Source organism: Scatophagus argus, chromosome 9 (assembly GCF_020382885.2).
Source record: "Scatophagus argus isolate fScaArg1 chromosome 9, fScaArg1.pri, whole genome shotgun sequence".
NCBI classification, from domain to species: Eukaryota; Metazoa; Chordata; class Actinopteri; family Scatophagidae; genus Scatophagus; species Scatophagus argus.
In genome coordinates, this window is record NC_058501.1 from 4,386,346 (window position 1) to 4,405,052 (window position 18,707).

An 18,707-nucleotide genomic window follows, 5' to 3' on the forward strand; every position below is an offset into this window, starting at 1 on the left:
TACAAAAGCTGCTTCAGAAAAACTGTGGATGCATAGATTTTCTATTTTCCTTTTATGAATGGTAATGTTGTAGGGCCTATGCTTCATCATTTGATCAATGAAGGGGGAGCTAGACTGAGAAACTTCATTGGATCTGGTGGAACTGGCAGACTTGACAGACCTGATGGACCTAATGGATGTGAAGAACCTGGCAGACCGGATGGCCCTGATGGACCAAATGGACCGGAAGACGTGGCCATCCCTGCTGCCCAAGTTGCTGAGATTAATATAGACTCCAACCATCATTTGCAGGAGGACCTCCTGTCTGGAGGAAATGGCTGATGAGAATGAGAAGAGAACAGCAACAAGAGACCCAGGAGAGAGATAGAAGAGTTTGAGTACATCAGCTCCTTGCGCAATGATGATGATGAAAATGCTGACATGAAAGTCAACCATCACTTCCTAGAGAATGAGGATAGTGATGAGGAAGAAGAGAGGAGCAGCAGCTCTTTCTGGCAATAGTTAACTGACAGTGAGTCTGACAGAGACCTCAATGCCCCTTCAAGATCAAGAATGTGACGCTGGTGGTGCAGAAGGTGCAGTGACAGAACTTTTACAAGAACTTTCATTTTAAGGCTTTGTATCACTGTGCTGCATTCTTCACCACAGACAAACTAACCACCAGCACACTCTTGGCACCTACTAGCTGATCATCCTGGAGTGGGGATCCCTCTTTGAGTAGGTCCTCCCAAGGTTTCTTCCTAACTGAGGCTTTTATTTATTTAGGGAGATTTTCCTTGCTCTCATTGAGGGTGTAAGGTTAGGGTGGGTGCACTTTAAACTTAATTTGTGAACTGGAATCCTGTAAGCTTCAAATATCATCACTGAAAACCGTCCATAATAGCATTATTTTAAGTCAGCATTTCAGGATTAGCAGGTGGCACGATGCTGCAGTAGCCAGAACTGTCACCTCGCAGCAAGAAAGTGTGGAGGTTGCATGTTCTCCCCGCGTCCGTGTGAATTTCCCTCGAGTGCTACAGCTTCCTCCCACAGTTCAGAGACACACATTAGAAGACACTGCACTGGACAGAGTATAAACAAAGGCAGCAGCAGCACTGATCACATTTGAAAAAAATGAAAATGAAAAAAACAAGCGAAAACTGTGATGATGACATTATTGTTTCATTTGTTTGGTAGCACTTCACAGACTCCATTCTTCAAGGGCATCCACTCATTTCAGCGGTCTTGCTGTAATACTGCACTTTCAGCTTCAGCATCTACATGTTATAGCACATTACAGTACACTCTCATTCGTGTTTTTCCGAAATGTTTTATATAGAACGATTTTATTCTGTTGGCATTGTGTGTCAGAAGAAAAACTATTCAGTCTTGTGTTATATTGATGAGATCTGTCATCAGCAGCTCATGCCAGCATTCAGACATCATTTCTCTGACGTAAGTGCGTTCTTATCTTACTAATCTACTGTACATCTATGCTGGCAGCACAAGGTATTTTCTGTAGGTAAAATTAATTTGTGTATGTGCTGAGGCTGGCATAAAGGACTGTTTTTTTTTTTTGAAAATTCAAACTCAAATTCAAAAATTGTAATTTTATAAATTTGACCACATGTAATCTGAGCTTTTTTACACAAAGTCAAACTTGCTGCACATTATATGTTGTGCATGCCATAGGTACACGCTATAAATATTAAGTAAATTATTAAATTAGATCAAATAACTCCCTATTGATCAAAATATCTGTGAAAACATTAAACTGACACATTCATTAAATGTTCTACTTACCATTTAAAATGGTGGAAATGGGTTTACATGTCATGAAAAAGATGTGGAAAGTTTTGATAATGATTTGCTAAAACTTATGTTATTAAACATTTAGTAAACCATTAATTATAAAGCTTTTATAAAAGGTGCCTTATTAGAAAGTGATACTGTCAAAATTTGCATAAAACTTTTTTACTTTTTAAACTTTTTAAAACTGCAAACAAACTGCTGCTAGAAGCAAAATAGCAGGGGACACAAACACCTCCATATAAAACTACATTTATTGACTTGATTTAAAAGGCTGGACATCATGGTGCTTGGCACAAATTAAAGATACAGAAGCAGGAAGTGAAACAGGTGTAAACATAGGCAGTGAGTAGGAACAGAACCAGTCAGATCTGATGGTTTGCATTGGCCTCAAAGGATTGTGTAAATGGATGGACTGGATGGGTATAACTATTGTCATAAATACTAAGGACTGCAGTGTCTTCAGTGAGAGGAAAAGCAATCAACACGAGCACACAGGAAGCAAAACAATTTAACAGCATCCTGGAGGCTTGCAGTCTTGTTCCATTGGGGTCATTATGGTTCCTCATGTAATTATAGAGGCTGAGACACCAGCATGTTACCACAACATGTTACTTCTGTTATTTCACTGGCCCCGATTGGAAACATTAGTATGTAATGAAAATATGATCAATGGAATCAAAAAAGATGGACAATCAAGAAAGATTAGATTTAACAAGCAGGAGACAATTATTTAAGACAAATACACTAATGTAAACTAATTACATACATACCAAACAATAAGCCGTTTCCTTGAACCGAGTGCTAACAAAAGATGTGGCATCGACTTGTGTTAAAGCGATAGCCTTTCAAACATCTGATGAAGTCATTTAAAAGTGTCCACCACAAGAGGGGTAACAGGAAGGATGGTGGAAGGCAAAGAGGAAGCAAACAGCTGACCCCGCTCCTCATCCAAGAGGCAAACTGTACTGTATCCTTCCATCTTCCTCCTGTGAAACCACAGCAAGCTGGCTCGGTGCTTTAAGGTGACCCGGATAAAATCCTCCCTTCTGTTGCACCAAGTGTTAAGTGAATTGCTATCAGCTAGTCAAGACTTGCATAGCTAGTTAGTCAGAAAATAGCAAACATTTTCCCAAGTTTTCAAAGTTAAGCCTGTGTTCCAAAGGCAAGAAATCCTCCTTCTGCAGGCTGTCTATTAAACAGGTAGTGCAGCAGGTGAGGTGCATCTGGATTATTTCAGTTAATGATCCATGGAGAACAAACTCTATGGAGACTCCTTGGGGAACACATTTTGGCGCTGTCATCTAATACTGCTAGCTGCATTCACAATTTCTATGCATGGCATGGCTAAAGCTTCTCCCACCAGCGATCACCTCCGTCTGACAGTGACTGATGAATACAGTGCTGGGGCTAGCAACCATCAGATCTCTGACAGGGTGACGCGCAATGTGTCTGCTGAGCTCTCCATAGCCAGAATGAAGGTGTCCTCATTGGAGTAATGCTGGATGATGTTGTCATCCATGTTTACCAGGACCCTAAGAAGGACAAAACACATCAACAGAGAAGGGTGCTCTGTTTAATGTAAGGTACAAAATCCTCCTTGTCTTAATCTGCATGTTTTTTAAGATGAGCTAGCAGTATGGCTCTATGGAAGGCATACACTATTTGCCAAGATATTTTGGACAAACATTCATGGTCCCCAGTGCTTGAATCCTATAGACTCTGGTGATCCTCTGACTTTTGGGTAATACCAGTAATACTTTATGGATATGGTATCAAGCTCTAGTGGCTTTGTGGGGGGGCTTACATTTATGGTTTTGGGCAAAGGGTCTTGATAACCTTTGGACAGACAGTCATTAAACTAAATAAATAGCCACGAGCCTCAACTGTACTTTGTAGCTAATGCAAAATTACAAATGTTAGCGTGCTAACAAGCCAAACCAAAATGGTGAACATGATAAACATTTTACCTGCTAAACATCAGTATGATGTAAGAACTTGACTCAAAGCACTACTCAGCCTCACACAGAGGGTAGTGTGGATGATGACTCTTAGTCTTGTTTCAGTATTTTCATTCACTCACCCTTTTTTGCTTTTTTGGTAAACTTTGGCCATCTTGTCAACAGGTACCGCATACTTCTCTGAGATCTGTGAAACACATTGAAGAAACAGCACATTTTCAACATGTTGAAGCACACTGAGGCCCTGTGTCATCATTATTTAAAAAGAATTATATTAGTAGGATGTCTCAGCATTTCAGGCAAAGGCAGGGAATACTCACTGCCTCCATCAGTGCTTTGAGGGTTGGGGTGTGCAGCATTAAGGCATCAAACACTTCATCACTCTCCTTCCTGACATACAGCAGAACTGATCAGGAATGAGATAGACATGTTGTAAAAATGTATCAGTTCAGTCAAATAATAAATAAGATGATGCAAAACAGGAAAAAAAAATCTGACTTACCTTTCCTCTCCAGCTCCACTTTGGACTTCTTGGCCTGGGGTGGACAGACATCCTCACCAGTAGCACATGACACCCTTTTCATCAGAACACTCCTGAAACAAACACGCACACACACAAATCCGCATTCATCATCATCATCATTTAAAGACAGTACTACTGGATCTCTGCTTTGAATGTCCCCTCTTTTATTACACTGACCTGCAACACATGTGAGTTTAGACCAAATCTGAAGTGTGAAAATAACAGCATGATACTCACCCATCTCTATTGACCTCCTCAGTGTTGAAAGCAAACACCTGCAAATGTTGTAAAATAAATAATACTGTACAGTGACTGGAGTGGACATTTCCTGTGTGTGTCTGTTAGACAATGGGAGAGAAAGGGGTCTCTCACCTGCCCTGCTCTCTGCAGGTTTCCAAAGTAGACATCAGGAATGAATAGGACAGGCTGGGAGTCCAGGTCTGTCATGGGTTTGAGCAGGGTGCTGTCAGCCCTCTTAATGGGAGAGGTCGGCCCCGAGCTGCCATTTTTCCCTAATCCAGAGAGAACATGAACTCAGCATCTGTTGCTAGGCAACCACTAGTCCTGATTTAATAAGGTTTGATTACGTTTGTTTGGCTTTTTAGTCTTCTGTTTTTATGGTTTCATGGAAAGTGTTTTTAAATCAGGCTCACAAATTACATATGTCTGTACATAATGTTAAAAGTAATTTAAACCATTAGCTTCACTATTCAGCCAAAAAAAATGTTTGTACCTTTCATCCTCTTCCTGAGCTGCTTCTTCTCCTCATCACGAAGCTTCCTCTCAGCACCCTGCAAAATACACAAACGTTGGCTGGACAGAAAAGGCAGAATATGCCCAAAGATAGTAAAGAAAACATCTTTCATCCAAGTCTAAATGATCCACCCATTGTTGACCTGACCAGGCACCTGCCTGCACCAGCAGGTCATCTTCACCTTGTCACAGAAGACCTTGATCTGAGTGAAGGCCCTGTGGATGGGCCTGCTGCTGCAGTTGTTGTAGCTGTAGGTATCGACCTGGATTGTTAGAGGCATTCCCTTTACCCCCTTCTGTGAGGAGAAGTCTGTGCTCAAACAGTTCACAGAGATGAAGACCTAGAAAACAAAAATGAGACAGAAGGTAGGGCCAATTTCTGTTCGTGTTTTGTGACCTAAAACAAATAGTGAGAGAGATAATTATCAAACAGTACAACTGTAGAATAGCTTAACTAATTTGAAAAAATAGAAATCCTAAATTGATTTTATAAAATGTGTCCACACATTTGATCAGCTGTACCACTTGAACATTTCATGAGTGCATGAAAAGCTAACAGCAGCGTAGCTTAGCTAACAGCAATGGACAATTGGTTCAAATATTTAGTCAAAAGCGAGGGATGTTAAACTCTTAATTTCTTTTTACTATCCATCAATAAATGGTTTGAATAGTTTGTTGAAAGTAATGACTACGTCTTGATAAACTTGACCAAACTGGCACAACGCTGACAGCTTGGTCATAGACTCTGATAACATCCAGTTTAATTCAAATGAAGTTTGGAACATGATGGGTGGTGACAGGGTAAATCATCTGAAAAGGTGTGGAACAATCCAATTGCACAAAAAAGTGTTTTTGTACCTTTTCCCTCTGTTTTTTCTAAAATCTTGGACATGTTTATACAGACTTATCAGCAGTTGTGAATAATCTTTGCTAGATGATTCAAGCATAAAGAGTCAAAAGAAAGAAGCCAGACCTTTAATCTTGTCTGAACGAGTTCTGAGGTCAAACTGTTTGAAGGATGTGCTACAAGCTTCCCCCCAGCAGAAACCAGGAAATGTGTCACTTGAATTCACTTTTGTAGCTACGGGTAGCAATAAGAGGTAACTTAAATCTGATAGGTATTACTTTAAGGTATTTATTTTAATTGGAAAACCCACTATTTGCCTGTCATCAGCTCAAATAAAGCTCAGTTTTAAAGCCAGTCTGGCTCAAATGAGGAGTCAGATCTGATGGAGATCTTTGTTCCCTGGTGAATCTCGACCTGACTCATAAAGGGTGCAGTGATGAGTGAGAGGCTCAGAGGGTCATCGTGAGTCAGCAGCAGCGACTCACAGGATAGAGACAACTCAGCCATGCTAACGTGTCCCACCACCTCTCAACACCCCTTAGATTCAATGTTTTATATGCTGACAAACTAGCTTCCAATCTATGAGAATATATTTGTGAAATATATCATTTAGAACACAATGTTTCATTATTGCTACAGACCTCTGCGTGCCACTGCATCTACAAATGTTAGGTTTCACTCCAAAATCACCAAATAATATATCAGAGCAGATATGCTGATCTCATGAATCTTTTAAACGTGTGAGAGAAAAACAGAATTCACACAATCTTAACCAAATCACTGTACAGTCCTATAACCATTTCAAACCTAGTAAACAATACTACATGCGGTTATCTTCACACATTCAGTTCATTACATGATGGAACGGATTTTCAAGATTATCTGTTGTTTACTGCCAAAACATCTAAACCAACATAAACTTCTGATGAATTTTCCAGTTAAACAGGATCGACAGCCTGAGGTCGAACGAGTAACGGTGAGAGATTCCCTAGCGCGGTTCTGCAGCAATTTTCCCACTACACATCAACAGCATCGTGTCTGAGCATGCAGAGGTGAGGGCTGATTGCTGGAAAGGCCTGGAGCACAAATGAAACTCCTACACACCTCCACAAATTCACACCTCCACAGACCCAAGCCATTTAAATTTCTCCAGAAGCGCTGGACATATTGCTGCTAGCATCTGTGTGTGTGTGTGTGTGTGTGTGTGTAGGAGGCTTGTTGTGTTTACATGTACTGCATGTGTGAGCATTCAAATGCCTAAAAAGAAAAAAGTTCATGAGGGCACTGGCAAGTGGCTGTTCAGTGCCACCCGCTCATCCAGGCACAAACAAACAAACAAACAAACACAAGTCATGCTTCAGGAAGTAACTCATCTCCCCTTCCAACCCATATCACACTTCTCATTGCAATGAGGATGATGAGTGCTGCCTGTTGCCTAGAGACGGAACAAAAAGCAAAACAGATCATTTTACCAAAAACAGCAATTTTGTATGTCAGCCCATCAGAGCCTGATTGGACATCCAATTATGTTGGAACCAAAATTTCTAGGTGCCATAAAGCAGAAAGAAAGATGTGATGGCCCCATATTTTGGACCCATATATTTCCTCACAATAACAGAGGTGCTCTTTCTCAACCTTCTCCATTTAATTTCCAGCTGGGTTTGGCCCTCTGTGAAAAGAAACTGACAGCCAGTACGCAGCAACAAGGCTGATAATAGTTTGCATTTGACAGCACAGCTCAGACAGGTTTTGCTGACATAATTAACAAAAACTGTCAACCTGTTCACCACAAAGAATGTTTAGTTTTAATTATAATCAATATTCTAAGGAATGCTGCCTTCATTGTTTAGCTGAAGAGAAATATTTTGGAAATGAAGCCTTTAAGTGTGTAAGAATTATGACTGGATGAATGAAATTAATATTTTAATATTAATAAAAAATATTTTATATATATCACAATATAGAAAATGTATAGAAAACAATCAGACTGATCAGTGCAATAAACTGCTGTATATATTTTTTCCTATGGCTGAATGGAGGATTGTGTGACAGCAGGGAATGGCTTTTAATCTTTTGTTTTTTAACCTGGATTATACTGGATTTATACTTTATTGCCCACTTATTTGCACAATCAGATAGTTAAAAAGGATACAGTTAATGCATACAGTGACTTATGCAGGTATACTTAGCCACACGCAGAGCACAACAATTCTGTCTCTGTATCAAAGTGCTAACTGGAGACATCTCCCCTCTCTCCTCAATACAATAATGTTCATACAAGAGTCGGCAAGCAAGATAGCGCAACTGTAGGCGCTTTAGTTCTTTGATTAAAATGCTAATGTTAGTTTGATAATATGATCACAATGACAAAGTGAACAATGTTCAACCATATTTATCATTTTAATTTCATGTTAGCAGGCTAACATTTGCAAATTAGCAGCTAACTCAAAATATAGCTGAAGCTCAGGATTGTCATTAGTTCTGCAGGTGTTGAGCCATAATCCAAAGCACTGGATCTACTGTGAACTGACCCCATTTTAGCGACTTCACATCAGGATCCCTCACTTTCGGCGCAACAGTTTCTCATGAGTCCCCCAAATGCACTACATTACTGCAGTACCCATTTAAAATGAAACACATCAGGCTGTGACAACTAGTGATCTAAAGATAATGCATGTAGGTTTCTTTAACTGCTGCTGCTGCTGATGATGATGATGATGATGATAGCTGAAGAGATTAAACAAAATGTAGTTGCTTTCCATCTACACGGTCTAAAGAATATTATCAAAATAATGATACAAACTAGTAAATTATTGTGGTCAGGTTTACAACCAGTATGTAGAAAGGGCAGTTCCATGCTGCATTACCATGCCACCACCTGAACACGCTAAAAACAATCACAGAGGAGTGGAGGTTTATTCCAAACAGTAAATATTTATCCACAAACTCACAAAGCTGCAATTATCCCTCTGACAATGAGGCTGTTTGTGGAGTTTTCACTAAAGCTGAATGGAAGGCACAGCCGCAATCTCCTGAGCCCAAAGCACCCTGAGGGTGGACTGATGTTGTGTGTGGGTGTTTACATGCTTTGTGCAATTTGTCTTTATCCAAATGCCCACATTTACAAAGGTGAAACCTGAGTATCCTGTCAAAGTTAGTTGTGGTGTGCCCTGTGTGTTTGCAATAGTAAATCATGATCTCAAAAAGCAAAGCAAGAGATGCTCCTTCTGTGATGGGGGACAAAAGGGGTGGGGGTAGATGGAAGGGCCTGGCATTTGGCTCCACTAACTATTCTGGAACCCTGAGGTGCTAATAGTCCATTAAGAGTAGAGTACAAACTCAGAGTCTCTACACTTGAACAGCCCTCAACATAAACACTTGTGCAATCTTTCCCACAAGTGGCTACAAGTTTTGTACAAAACAAAAGACAGAGAAATATGACAAAACCAAATTAATAACTACTCGATTCAATGAGAAGGTGAAGGCAAGAAAATGAATAAACCCCTTACACGCAAGCAAAGATAACCTTAAATTGTTCCAATTGTTACCCGGATGAGCTATACCTGAACGCAAATGTGTGAATCAGCCCGAGCCAGGCACCATCCCCCAGCTCAAACCAGACGGAGTACCTATTTCCAGTACCCATTTTGACACAGACAATCCCCTATTGTGTAGTACATAAAATATGTGAAAACAGCTATAGAGACCAGTTTCACCTTGAGATCAGTTATTCCTTGCTTCGACCTAAACAGCATAATCTTATTATTATTTTCTTGGACTTCTTTACCTTTGCTTCTTCACTGACATCCCATGTGAAAGAGACAGCATTGTAGGCAATTTCCTCCACATTCCCGATCGTGCTGAAGCTCTCCTTGTAGTCGGCTGCACACAAAGCAAAGACCAGAGGATACAGTTTCAATGGATGTAAGGGCTGACTCCAAACTTCCTGGAAAACACTGGTTTAATTTTCTAACTGTGAATTGTATCTTATAAGCTTAATCTGCAAAATAGCTACTGGTAAAGGTAGTGGAGTAAATAGCACAATATTTAGTGGAGCAATCTATGTACACAAGTTTAATGAAAATGGAAATATATATAAATGAGTAAATGTAATTTGTGCTTTTAGTTACCACTAAAATGTCAGTTATCTATTTACACTCTTTTTTAGGTTTATCTTACATACAGTATCTTTATCATGATCTTGTTAATAGTGAAATGGGTTTGGGAGATCTGAAAAAGGATTAATATCAGTATCTATTTAATCGCAATCACAATTCTCGATCTAAATTGGATTCTTTTATCGAACTTGACATAATATATGAATTTCTGCATATAAAACACACAATGAAAGCACTTCAATATATCATTAAAGGTAGTTCTTTTTAAGCACAAGCTCCACATTTTTACTGATGTGTTTGTGTTGCTGATCTGCTAGTCTGAGGTTATGTGAAGTCTGTGAACAGCAGTAAGAAGACATTGATATTGCAATCTCTATGATTCACCTGAACAGTAAATTCTGACCCCGAGAAGATCGATGTCAGTGTAAAATTATCAGACTGCCCACCTTTACTGTGAAACAATTTTGTAAAACAATCAAATTCCAAATGGGCAAAAATTCCCATAAAGCCACTGTTAGCTCCTAAAACCCTCAGCTTCTGCCCTCATAGGCTAATTTCCACCTGCCTACATTAGGCTATAGATTTTACCATCTTACTGGCATGAACTTGCCACAGATAATACCAGTGTTTGACATCTCAGCCTCATTCCATTGAGTTTTCAACCACAGGCTGAGGCCTGTTTCTTGCTGATCATACAGGATATGGCCTCAGTCCAGGCCCCCACCTATTTCTCCTCTTAACGTCTATGCAAATGCAAACTCTCTGGCTCTTCTCTGTGCTCCTGTGGGAATTGAGGATTGACAGTTAGTCAAACTGTGTCAGGTTTCACTGCGGGCTATGTGATGGGATTCTCACTGAAGCTCCTGCAGGTTTGCCAGCTGCTCATTCTCTCTTTAGCTCATGGTTTTGTGCAGCTTAGTTGTTAAAACATCTATATGACAGGTCATGAATGTCAGTGAGGAGGATAACAATAATCATACCAATGTCCAGAACTCTCTGTTTGGCAGTGTGCTGGCGGGAGTGCCAGTATTTCCAATTCTTCAGTTGCTCATCTCTGCACTTGTCTTCCCCAAAGACGACCATGATAACACTCTGAAGTAGCAAAGATATACAAGATATATTGCAGTGTTATCAGGTCAAAATAGAATAAAAACTACTCAAAAATGTCAAAAGTGTGACAAGGTTTCCAGCTACCCAACACTAAATTAACTGTAAAAACCTCCAAACCTCCAAATCTACCTCTACACCTTCCCTCCATGTACTATCTCCCTTCCCTCACCTGTACAATACTGTCCCGCTGCAGCTCAGAGCCTCCCATGGTGCATCGCTCACTACTGGATGGGCTCCCATCAGGCTTGTGTGATGGCATCAGTCCGCCAACCCGCACTGCACCCCCTGGCTGATGAAAGGATGATGTGAAAGAGGTCTTCGACAGTGTCAAAGTGTAGAACTGGCCCCTGTTCAGGTAAGCCATGGGTCCTTCCCCCTGCCGTGGCCTCAGTGACATACTTGCCTCCAGACAATACCGGAACCTATCACTGGAAGAACACAAGTGAAGGAAATTTCATGAATATAAAGCTTTCTTTTTGAAGTTAAATGTAAAATGAATTAAATCAACATTCCAATATAAAAAGAAAACTATTTGAATGAATTTCAGAATCTGTCTTCTGACTGCACATAAGTAGTTTGGTATCCTTATGGTTATACACAAACAGGTACTAAAAAGGTACTCTATAATGTGCACCAGCACAGCTTTATGTGATAAGTTTGATGATACTTCATTTTTTTATTGTCAGAAAACAAAATGAAAACCAGCACTATGTAAGTATTGCATGTGTACCCAAATCCTTCTGTGCCACAGAGCTCCACTATTGTCCAAAAACTACAGAAAACACACCAGTGAGCCACACTGTTGCACAGCATGACATATTGGTTCATTGCCATGAGTATACACACACACACACATACACACACACACACACACTGCAGTTTATTTTTGCTCCACACAAAAAAATTACCTCTTGTGTAATGTGGTACTCTGCCTGTTGTGCTGGGATTATGAAAAATAATTAATAATTAGGGATCTGTAGGAATGAATGAGCTTGTGACTGAGAACCACAGAAAGACTGGGTAAGTCTTTAGATGTTTTGAGAGACAGAGCCTGGTTTTGGTCATATCATGGGACTTTTCAACAATAACCAAAATACAGAATATTGCAAACCTTGTCCTTTAACACCTAATAGACACTTCCAATATCACTTAACATGGATACATTCAAACACCATTTGAGAACATAAAACTGTCTGTGAATTTTAACTTACGTTACGTTACGCAAACTGTAGTGGAATTCATCAACTTCTAATGAGGGGCTTCTGTGGTACATCTGTCAAAGAAGAACATACCATGCATTCTAGGAGGAGAAATGTAGGAAACTGCCACCAATGGAGAAACAAAGTCCTATAAATCTGATTCTATTTTACACAAAAAGACATACAACCACCTCCCCCCCAAGAAGTCTCACCTCTCCATCTATGGAGTCCTCATACGTGCTGTCTGGAGGGCTTCTCTGTTCATCTTTCCCAGCAAGGGGCAAATCATAGTGACTCTGCTCGTGGACCATTCTTGTCTGCTCTCTGGGTTCTTCCCGGTAGGCACCTCCTGAACAAGACACTCCCATGGAGGTCTGGCTCTCTGTCTTGACCAAAGCCAGGGTCGCCCCAGTACCCTGCTTACCATCTCCTCGTCTGGTGTCCCCTCCAAGGCAAGTAGCTCCATACTTAGAGCCCTGATGTTCTGTAGTTGTGCTGCTGTTTAGAGAGAGATTGACAGGCATGGATCTAAGAGCCTGTAGATGGTGATCGAGCATCTCCATGCTCCCACAATTATCAGATCCAATAGCACAGTGGTCTGTGGGTTTAACACTGCTGGAGACATGTCTTCTTTCCCTGGGAACCTGAAAGGATGAATGCAAATACAAAAAATAAGGTTGGAGACAAATCAAACATCATGTGAAAAATTATCATATAAACATTGCTAAATATGGCTATAATGTCATGCTTTAAAACACCTTGTAGTAGTCGTACAACAGTCCCAGTGCTGCCGCACTGTCCTCATCTCCATTGATGCTCATCATGGCCTTAGTGGCAGCAGTCAGTGGGTTCTCCAGGTAATTCTTCCACGCTTCGTCCTCGCTACTGAACACTCTGCGAGATGGCACCAGCCCTTCGTTTGGTACCACCACCACCAGCCGTTTACTGAGAGGACAACAGGACAATGGGAAGAGACAATAAGCCATGTTGTCACTGCAAAGTTAATCTGTCATTAACAGAAGTCATGTCTGCCAAGCCAGTAACTCTGCCCCAGGCTGTTTCTCACCAAACTTCAGTGTAATTACCCACTGCATGTGGGGTGTGTTTATGTAAGTTCACTTATGAGGATAACTGCTTGAATAACACATTTAAATAACAGAAAGGTGTATGTATAAAGAAATGAAGGGAATGAATGAATGAATGAATTTTTCAGTCTCTTTCATGACTGGATGAAGTAGTCTGGTGGAATAAAGGATTGTGGTTCTTACGGCTTAAAACAAGGTAATTCTTTACTTTATCAAAGGTACTCCAAAGTCTGGTGATATTCTAGCTTTTAACTGCTTGATAACTGTTTGCATATCACATGATTAACAAATAGCTGTATTGACTCAATTCTAAAAATGTCAAGCTAATGTGAGTTATTTTTGAAACATGTCATTTCTAAGACATCACTCAGAAAGAGTAGTGAGAGGAGATCTCCTTTTTGGGAGGATCCACAATAAAAGGTTTTTATCATCAAACATCATGCTAGACATATCAAATAGATGCTAAAGCAATAAACATTTATTAATTAATTTATTATTATTAACCAAGAAAAGTTCCGATGCCTCTTTGCAAAGAGTAAAAGGGCAAAAGACATACCAAATATTTTAAGCACTTACAAAAGTTGCAGTAAACTTGACAGAAGTTAATACCTGTAATATGAAGGATTTTCTCCTACCTGTCCAGGTCCATGTTGCCTCCAGGACTCTGTGGTTTCTAGGACTTGCTTGAGGAACTGGACTTTCTAGTTAGTGCAGGTAAGTTTGTGTGGGAGAGAAAGCAGGGCACGCAAGAGGCTGGCTTTATTTAACTTCTCAGATGAAACAGCCAATGAAATCATCTGTAACCCTACCTACTAAAATGTATTCAAATGTCTTTGATGTCAGATGATATTTGAGCCTGTCCTGACTAAATAAGAAACTACATTTCTTGCACAGTTCAGGTTCTGTCTTGTTTGGAAAAGTTGTTAAATTAACAGCCGAGTCCTGCAGCAGCACCTGAAAAGGCAAGATAAACAAGGAAACGAAAGTTACCTTGCTGATTGGTTGGGTGTTTATACACAGGTGGCACAGACGGCTTCCCATTGGCGAATAAAGAGGAAGAGCGCGTGACCTGTATGAAGGAAATGTGGACATGCCGATGTTGAAGTGTAGTCTCCTCACTGGTGCTGTATTGTGTCTGTGGCAAACTGTTCTCTTGAAGAAAGTTCTAGTGAGCTGGAAAGAAAATAACAACATGCGCTCTTCTCGCTCGTTTGGCCCACGCTTTAAGGAACATTAGTATATGAGAAATTCCAGAATTTTATTAAAAGTGGCGAATTAGATGTGAACTTTCTTCTACTGATTGTTAGTATTATAAAGGATCATGTGTTAGAGGTAATATATACATTCAATCATCCTTATTATTGTTCCGGTGTAAACATGCAGTAGTGCTAAAACACTTGGTCTGAGTAAAGTGGGCCACATTGTCGTCTGTACCGTGACACCTTGTGGTTGACATTTAATTTTGCACAGTTCAGGCAGAAAATGGTAATCATATGCAATTACCATTTGCGACTGACTATTTTATAGAAGTATTTATAGGTAAACATTATGTTCAGAAACCTTATTACATTATTTTTATTATTGTTGTTGTTGTTTTTTAATAGCCTTGAAGCTTTTTGTGTTGCAAGAGAGGAACCGATGCTGCTGCCTTTACGTGCTGTCAGAAAGTTTCTAACCCATGTCCCAACCGACAAGAGCGATTTTTGAAAGCGTCAGTCATGAGCACTGACAACACTTGAAAGCAACACAGTTTATAATTCGGGCATGCGCATTAGCGAAGCGGCGAATGGTCCAGAGTACTTAGTCTAGCGTCTGTTACATTTGATTTTAGAGGGTATCTTCAGCACATTTATTTTTTTACTGGTAAGCCATTTATAAAATTTTCTTATGACTCTTAATGCCTGTTTTTTAATTTCCTGTTTTTGTATGCGTTCTTCCGTACCATTTTATCTTTCTGACGTTAGCTGATTTAGCGTCAGTTATAGCAACCGGCTAACAGAATTCTCGCCTCTCTTACTAAGTAGAAAATTAGATTTCTGTGCTATTCATGTTAGAAGTGCACCGAAAAAGATGTGAGTTTTATGTTACTAAAATTACCCTGTCTAACATGTCCACCATAACTTAACCGTCGCTCTTAATGCTCGATGGCCACCTGAAGTTAATGCTAACATTATTGCTAATCCCGTCTTCTCAGATAATGTTAGCTTAGGCTAAGTAACCGTATGAGAATTATGTATTCCAGAGACTGACCTCACAATCACTAGAGTGCTCTTTGGTGGGTGATATTTACAATGTACAAGGTGGCTGAGTAGTTAACGTATACTAATACACGAAGACAGATATAGTTACACCCTTCCAACTCGAACAGTGTTGGAAGGTAGTGGTGTTGATGTTGGTACTGATGATTGATAAAATACTGGTCTCATCCCCTTCACTATCAGGCAAAAATAAAGTTCATGTAACCATAGCACTGACCTAGTTCTCGCATTCTGTGTATCAAACTGTTAATATCTACTGTCTTCAAATTAATTGCCTTATCCGTATGACCCAAAAAGCGTCAATTAACCTACTTCTGAAATACGTTTCACAGCCAGTGCTGTCTTGCACATTTTGAAGTGTGTTGATCTCATAAGACAGGTGTTCTTTAAATTGTTAATCATCAAGGTTGACTCATGTGACACCTCAAATGGTGTAATTGCTTTATGCTTCTGGTTAGTTCGTCTCTGTTCCTCTGTGATTTACATATTCCTCACTATCCCCGTCTCAGAAGTTAATTTATTTGCCAAGCAGCCTTTATATTCTTTCTCAATTTATGGCTCATCATTTTTTTATGACATGGTACTGATCAAATTAATGTATGATTTCTTTCAGCTCTAGTGTAAGCTATGGCCCGTGGGCACCAGAAGTTCCAGTCACAGCAAAAAAATGCCAAAAAGCAGGCAGACATCAAGAAGAGCAAAGGCCATGACCAGAAGGCAGCAGCTAAGGCTGCTTTAGTATACACATGCACAGTGTGTCGGGTATGTGCTTAGGCGATAAACAGAACATAAAATCTATTTTTTTTATGAGCTTGGTATCGTTTAGTCATGAAATAAGGATGGAACTCATTAGATAGGAGGGTAGGCATATGCCTTCCAGTACTGAAATATATTAATGGTATATTTGTACCAGAAATAATAATAGCAGTGTGCTTTTTAAGATCAAATCTCTTTCACTCTACCAAAGTCACTGTGCATGGTGGATAGAGAATCCACAATTCCTGCCTGTGTACTCTTTGGTGGACCATAATTAAATCCCTCTCAGATAGTTGGTTGAGAAGGCCGTACTGAAATTTTATCTCTCCAAGACTCTCCAATGGTCACATGCTCTTTGGTGATTGTCCAGAGAAATGTTGCAGGTATAAAAGTGGGCAAATATCTCAAGTGCTCTGTGAGGTCTCTTCTTCGCATTCATGATATTCTGTCTGCATTTCAAATGAAACGCTCACTAGAAAACGTGACTGCCTGTTTGTTACCTGTAAATGTAAGATCTTATTGTTTTATTTTTTGAGTAATCTCTTATCCCTTGATTGTTGACAACCAGCTTTTCGCTTCACTTCTGCCACTCTGAAGAAGTATGAACAAATTGGCATTTTCATGGACGTTGATGTGTCCTTTGACCCGTAAAGTGACCTTGATATGAAAGACAAGATATCCAAACTGATGTCAATTTATGAGGGTATAATGTATTAGGCAAGACTTGACTGGATGCTTAGTATATTTAAACCGTTTTCATTATTGTGCTTTTTCATATGATGTTTCTTTAAATGGATCTGTTCTCATTTTTCACGTTTTTTCTTTTCCCGCGCTTTCTCAGACACAAATGCCCGACCCAAAGACCTTTAAGCAGCACTTTGAAAGCAAGCATCCAAAGTCCCCGATGCCTCCGGAGTTGGTCGATGTGGAGGCATAACAGATTCACCTTTCATTTAGTAAGACAGTTGGGTCTGATTCAGGACAGTCTTCTGTATTTTGCAATTTTTCAGATAAAATTCCTTCAGTACAACCTCAGTTATTCATCATGCTGTTCAGTATCATAATCGATATATGGGTGTTTTATCCAGGGATGGAACATTCTTGCCTATCAGCTTGCCTTTGTTTTGTTTGTTTGTTTGTTTGTTTGTCCATCAAAACTACCTTGACTTGCCAGAATTTGATCTGGGACCAGTACTGAAGGTAGACACACAATAGACAACTACCCTGTCCTGGCTTGTGCTGAAAATTCTTTTGTGTTTGGCCTTTGATTGTATGCAAAATCTCTGTCTCAACATTTCAAAATGTTATGCTCACAAGACCGGCTTGTCCATAGGTTATACCACCATAACATCATCTCAGGGCTCCCGCTGTTTCAGGACAAGCATTGAATTTTGTGGAAAACATTAATTGGCACTGGTGCAGCTGAACAGAGTTGTAATACAAAGGCGGTGCTTGGAAATCATCTTCTTCCAAATGCAATGTACTATGAAACCCAGAATGGATTTTTGATTGAAACTAATTTGTGATGCCCCAGAGTTGGAGTTATAATTACGGTTTATTTAGAGTGACTGGACTGGACTTACTGACGTGACTGGAGTTAAAGTGTTTGGAAAGACACTCATTCAGAACCACTAATAATATGCTTCTTTGAGTAGATTCAGATTTACCTCCAGTCTGCAGTTTTTTTTCCTTACTAAATAATTTCAAAAATATCAAGACAAGGTTGTGGTTTTTCTTTATGAAAAATGTGTTAAACAGTTCGTGCTACACGGGTACTGAAGTTGTCATCTGCATTTTGTCATTGTAAAAAGAAGTATGTGACATAAATGTGTGTGCCACTGTAGTGTGTGATGATGATTTAGTTAATCACTATTGTATTTTGCAGCGGAACCTGTCGGACACTGTCATCTCAATGGCATATGTGAAAACGAAGTGCAGTCTCATGCTCTTTAGTATTATTTTGTCTCGATGATGCAAAAGTAATTAATCTCTGAACTACGTTAGACTGTTAGTTTGCCTGGTTCTTATTTTTATATTCATTTCTTTCCATAGCATGCTAACAGACTGAGAATTAATTTATAGAAATGAACTATTTTCAATACATGTGGGCCTATTGGTCATTAAACACTGACATTATATTACTGTGCTAAAGTCTGGACTGACAACCAGCTGTTAAATGTTTTTACTTTTGTAATAATCATATCTTTGTCCACACAGTCTTATGTATAGCTTTTTAATAAAGGTGTTACTTTTATATTAACTATTACTAAAGAGTTTTTTTAATCACTCCATGAGCTTCAATGTATGAT

General features: G+C 39.6%; 2 protein-coding genes across 3 annotated transcripts; one reads left to right on the forward strand and one right to left on the reverse strand.

The window, feature by feature from the left end:
- Positions 1 to 2,024: 2,024 nt before the first annotated feature.
- On the reverse strand, positions 2,025 to 14,371 carry LOC124064862 (grainyhead-like protein 2 homolog). The gene is made up of 15 exons (XM_046399691.1): positions 14,020 to 14,371; positions 13,058 to 13,244; positions 12,512 to 12,943; positions 12,312 to 12,373; positions 11,270 to 11,528; positions 10,971 to 11,082; positions 9,660 to 9,754; positions 5,208 to 5,366; positions 5,006 to 5,063; positions 4,645 to 4,784; positions 4,510 to 4,547; positions 4,252 to 4,343; positions 4,070 to 4,155; positions 3,872 to 3,936; positions 2,025 to 3,323 (listed from the first exon to the last, which is right to left on the reverse strand). Exons 1-15 carry the CDS (start codon positions 14,031 to 14,033, stop codon positions 3,209 to 3,211), a joined length of 1,914 nt encoding a protein of 637 aa, XP_046255647.1. The 5' UTR covers positions 14,034 to 14,371; the 3' UTR covers positions 2,025 to 3,208.
- Positions 14,372 to 14,466: 95 nt separating this feature from the next.
- Positions 14,467 to 18,659, forward strand: LOC124064863 (zinc finger protein 706). 2 transcript variants are annotated; one of them, XM_046399693.1, is made up of 3 exons: positions 14,467 to 14,716; positions 16,256 to 16,404; positions 17,240 to 18,659. In XM_046399693.1, the coding sequence occupies exons 2-3, from the start codon at positions 16,270 to 16,272 to the stop codon at positions 17,333 to 17,335; spliced, it is 231 nt and encodes a 76-aa protein (XP_046255649.1). In that variant the 5' UTR covers positions 14,467 to 14,716; positions 16,256 to 16,269; the 3' UTR covers positions 17,336 to 18,659. The 2 variants fall into 2 exon arrangements, with proteins under 2 accessions (XP_046255649.1, XP_046255648.1); XM_046399692.1 differs by lacking the exon at positions 14,467 to 14,716 and adding an exon at positions 15,068 to 15,247.
- Positions 18,660 to 18,707: the final 48 nt, after the last annotated feature.

What these genes read in the sequence shown, in the direction of transcription:
- LOC124064862 (XM_046399691.1), bottom strand. An exon ending in AGCGGGACAGTATTGTACAG is followed by an intron (nt 11,083 to 11,269) that starts GTGAGGGAAGGG and finishes TTGCTACTTCAG; the next exon opens with AGTGTTATCATGGTCGTCTT. An exon ending in GCTCAGGAAGAGGATGAAAG is followed by an intron (nt 4,785 to 5,005) that starts GTACAAACATTT and finishes TCTCTGGATTAG; the next exon opens with GGAAAAATGGCAGCTCGGGG.
- LOC124064863 (XM_046399693.1), top strand. Translation starts at nt 16,270, where the DNA reads ATGGCCCGTGGGCACCAGAAGTTCCAGTCACAGCAAAAAAATGCCAAA. An exon ending in ACACATGCACAGTGTGTCGG is followed by an intron (nt 16,405 to 17,239) that starts GTATGTGCTTAG and finishes GCGCTTTCTCAG; the next exon opens with ACACAAATGCCCGACCCAAA.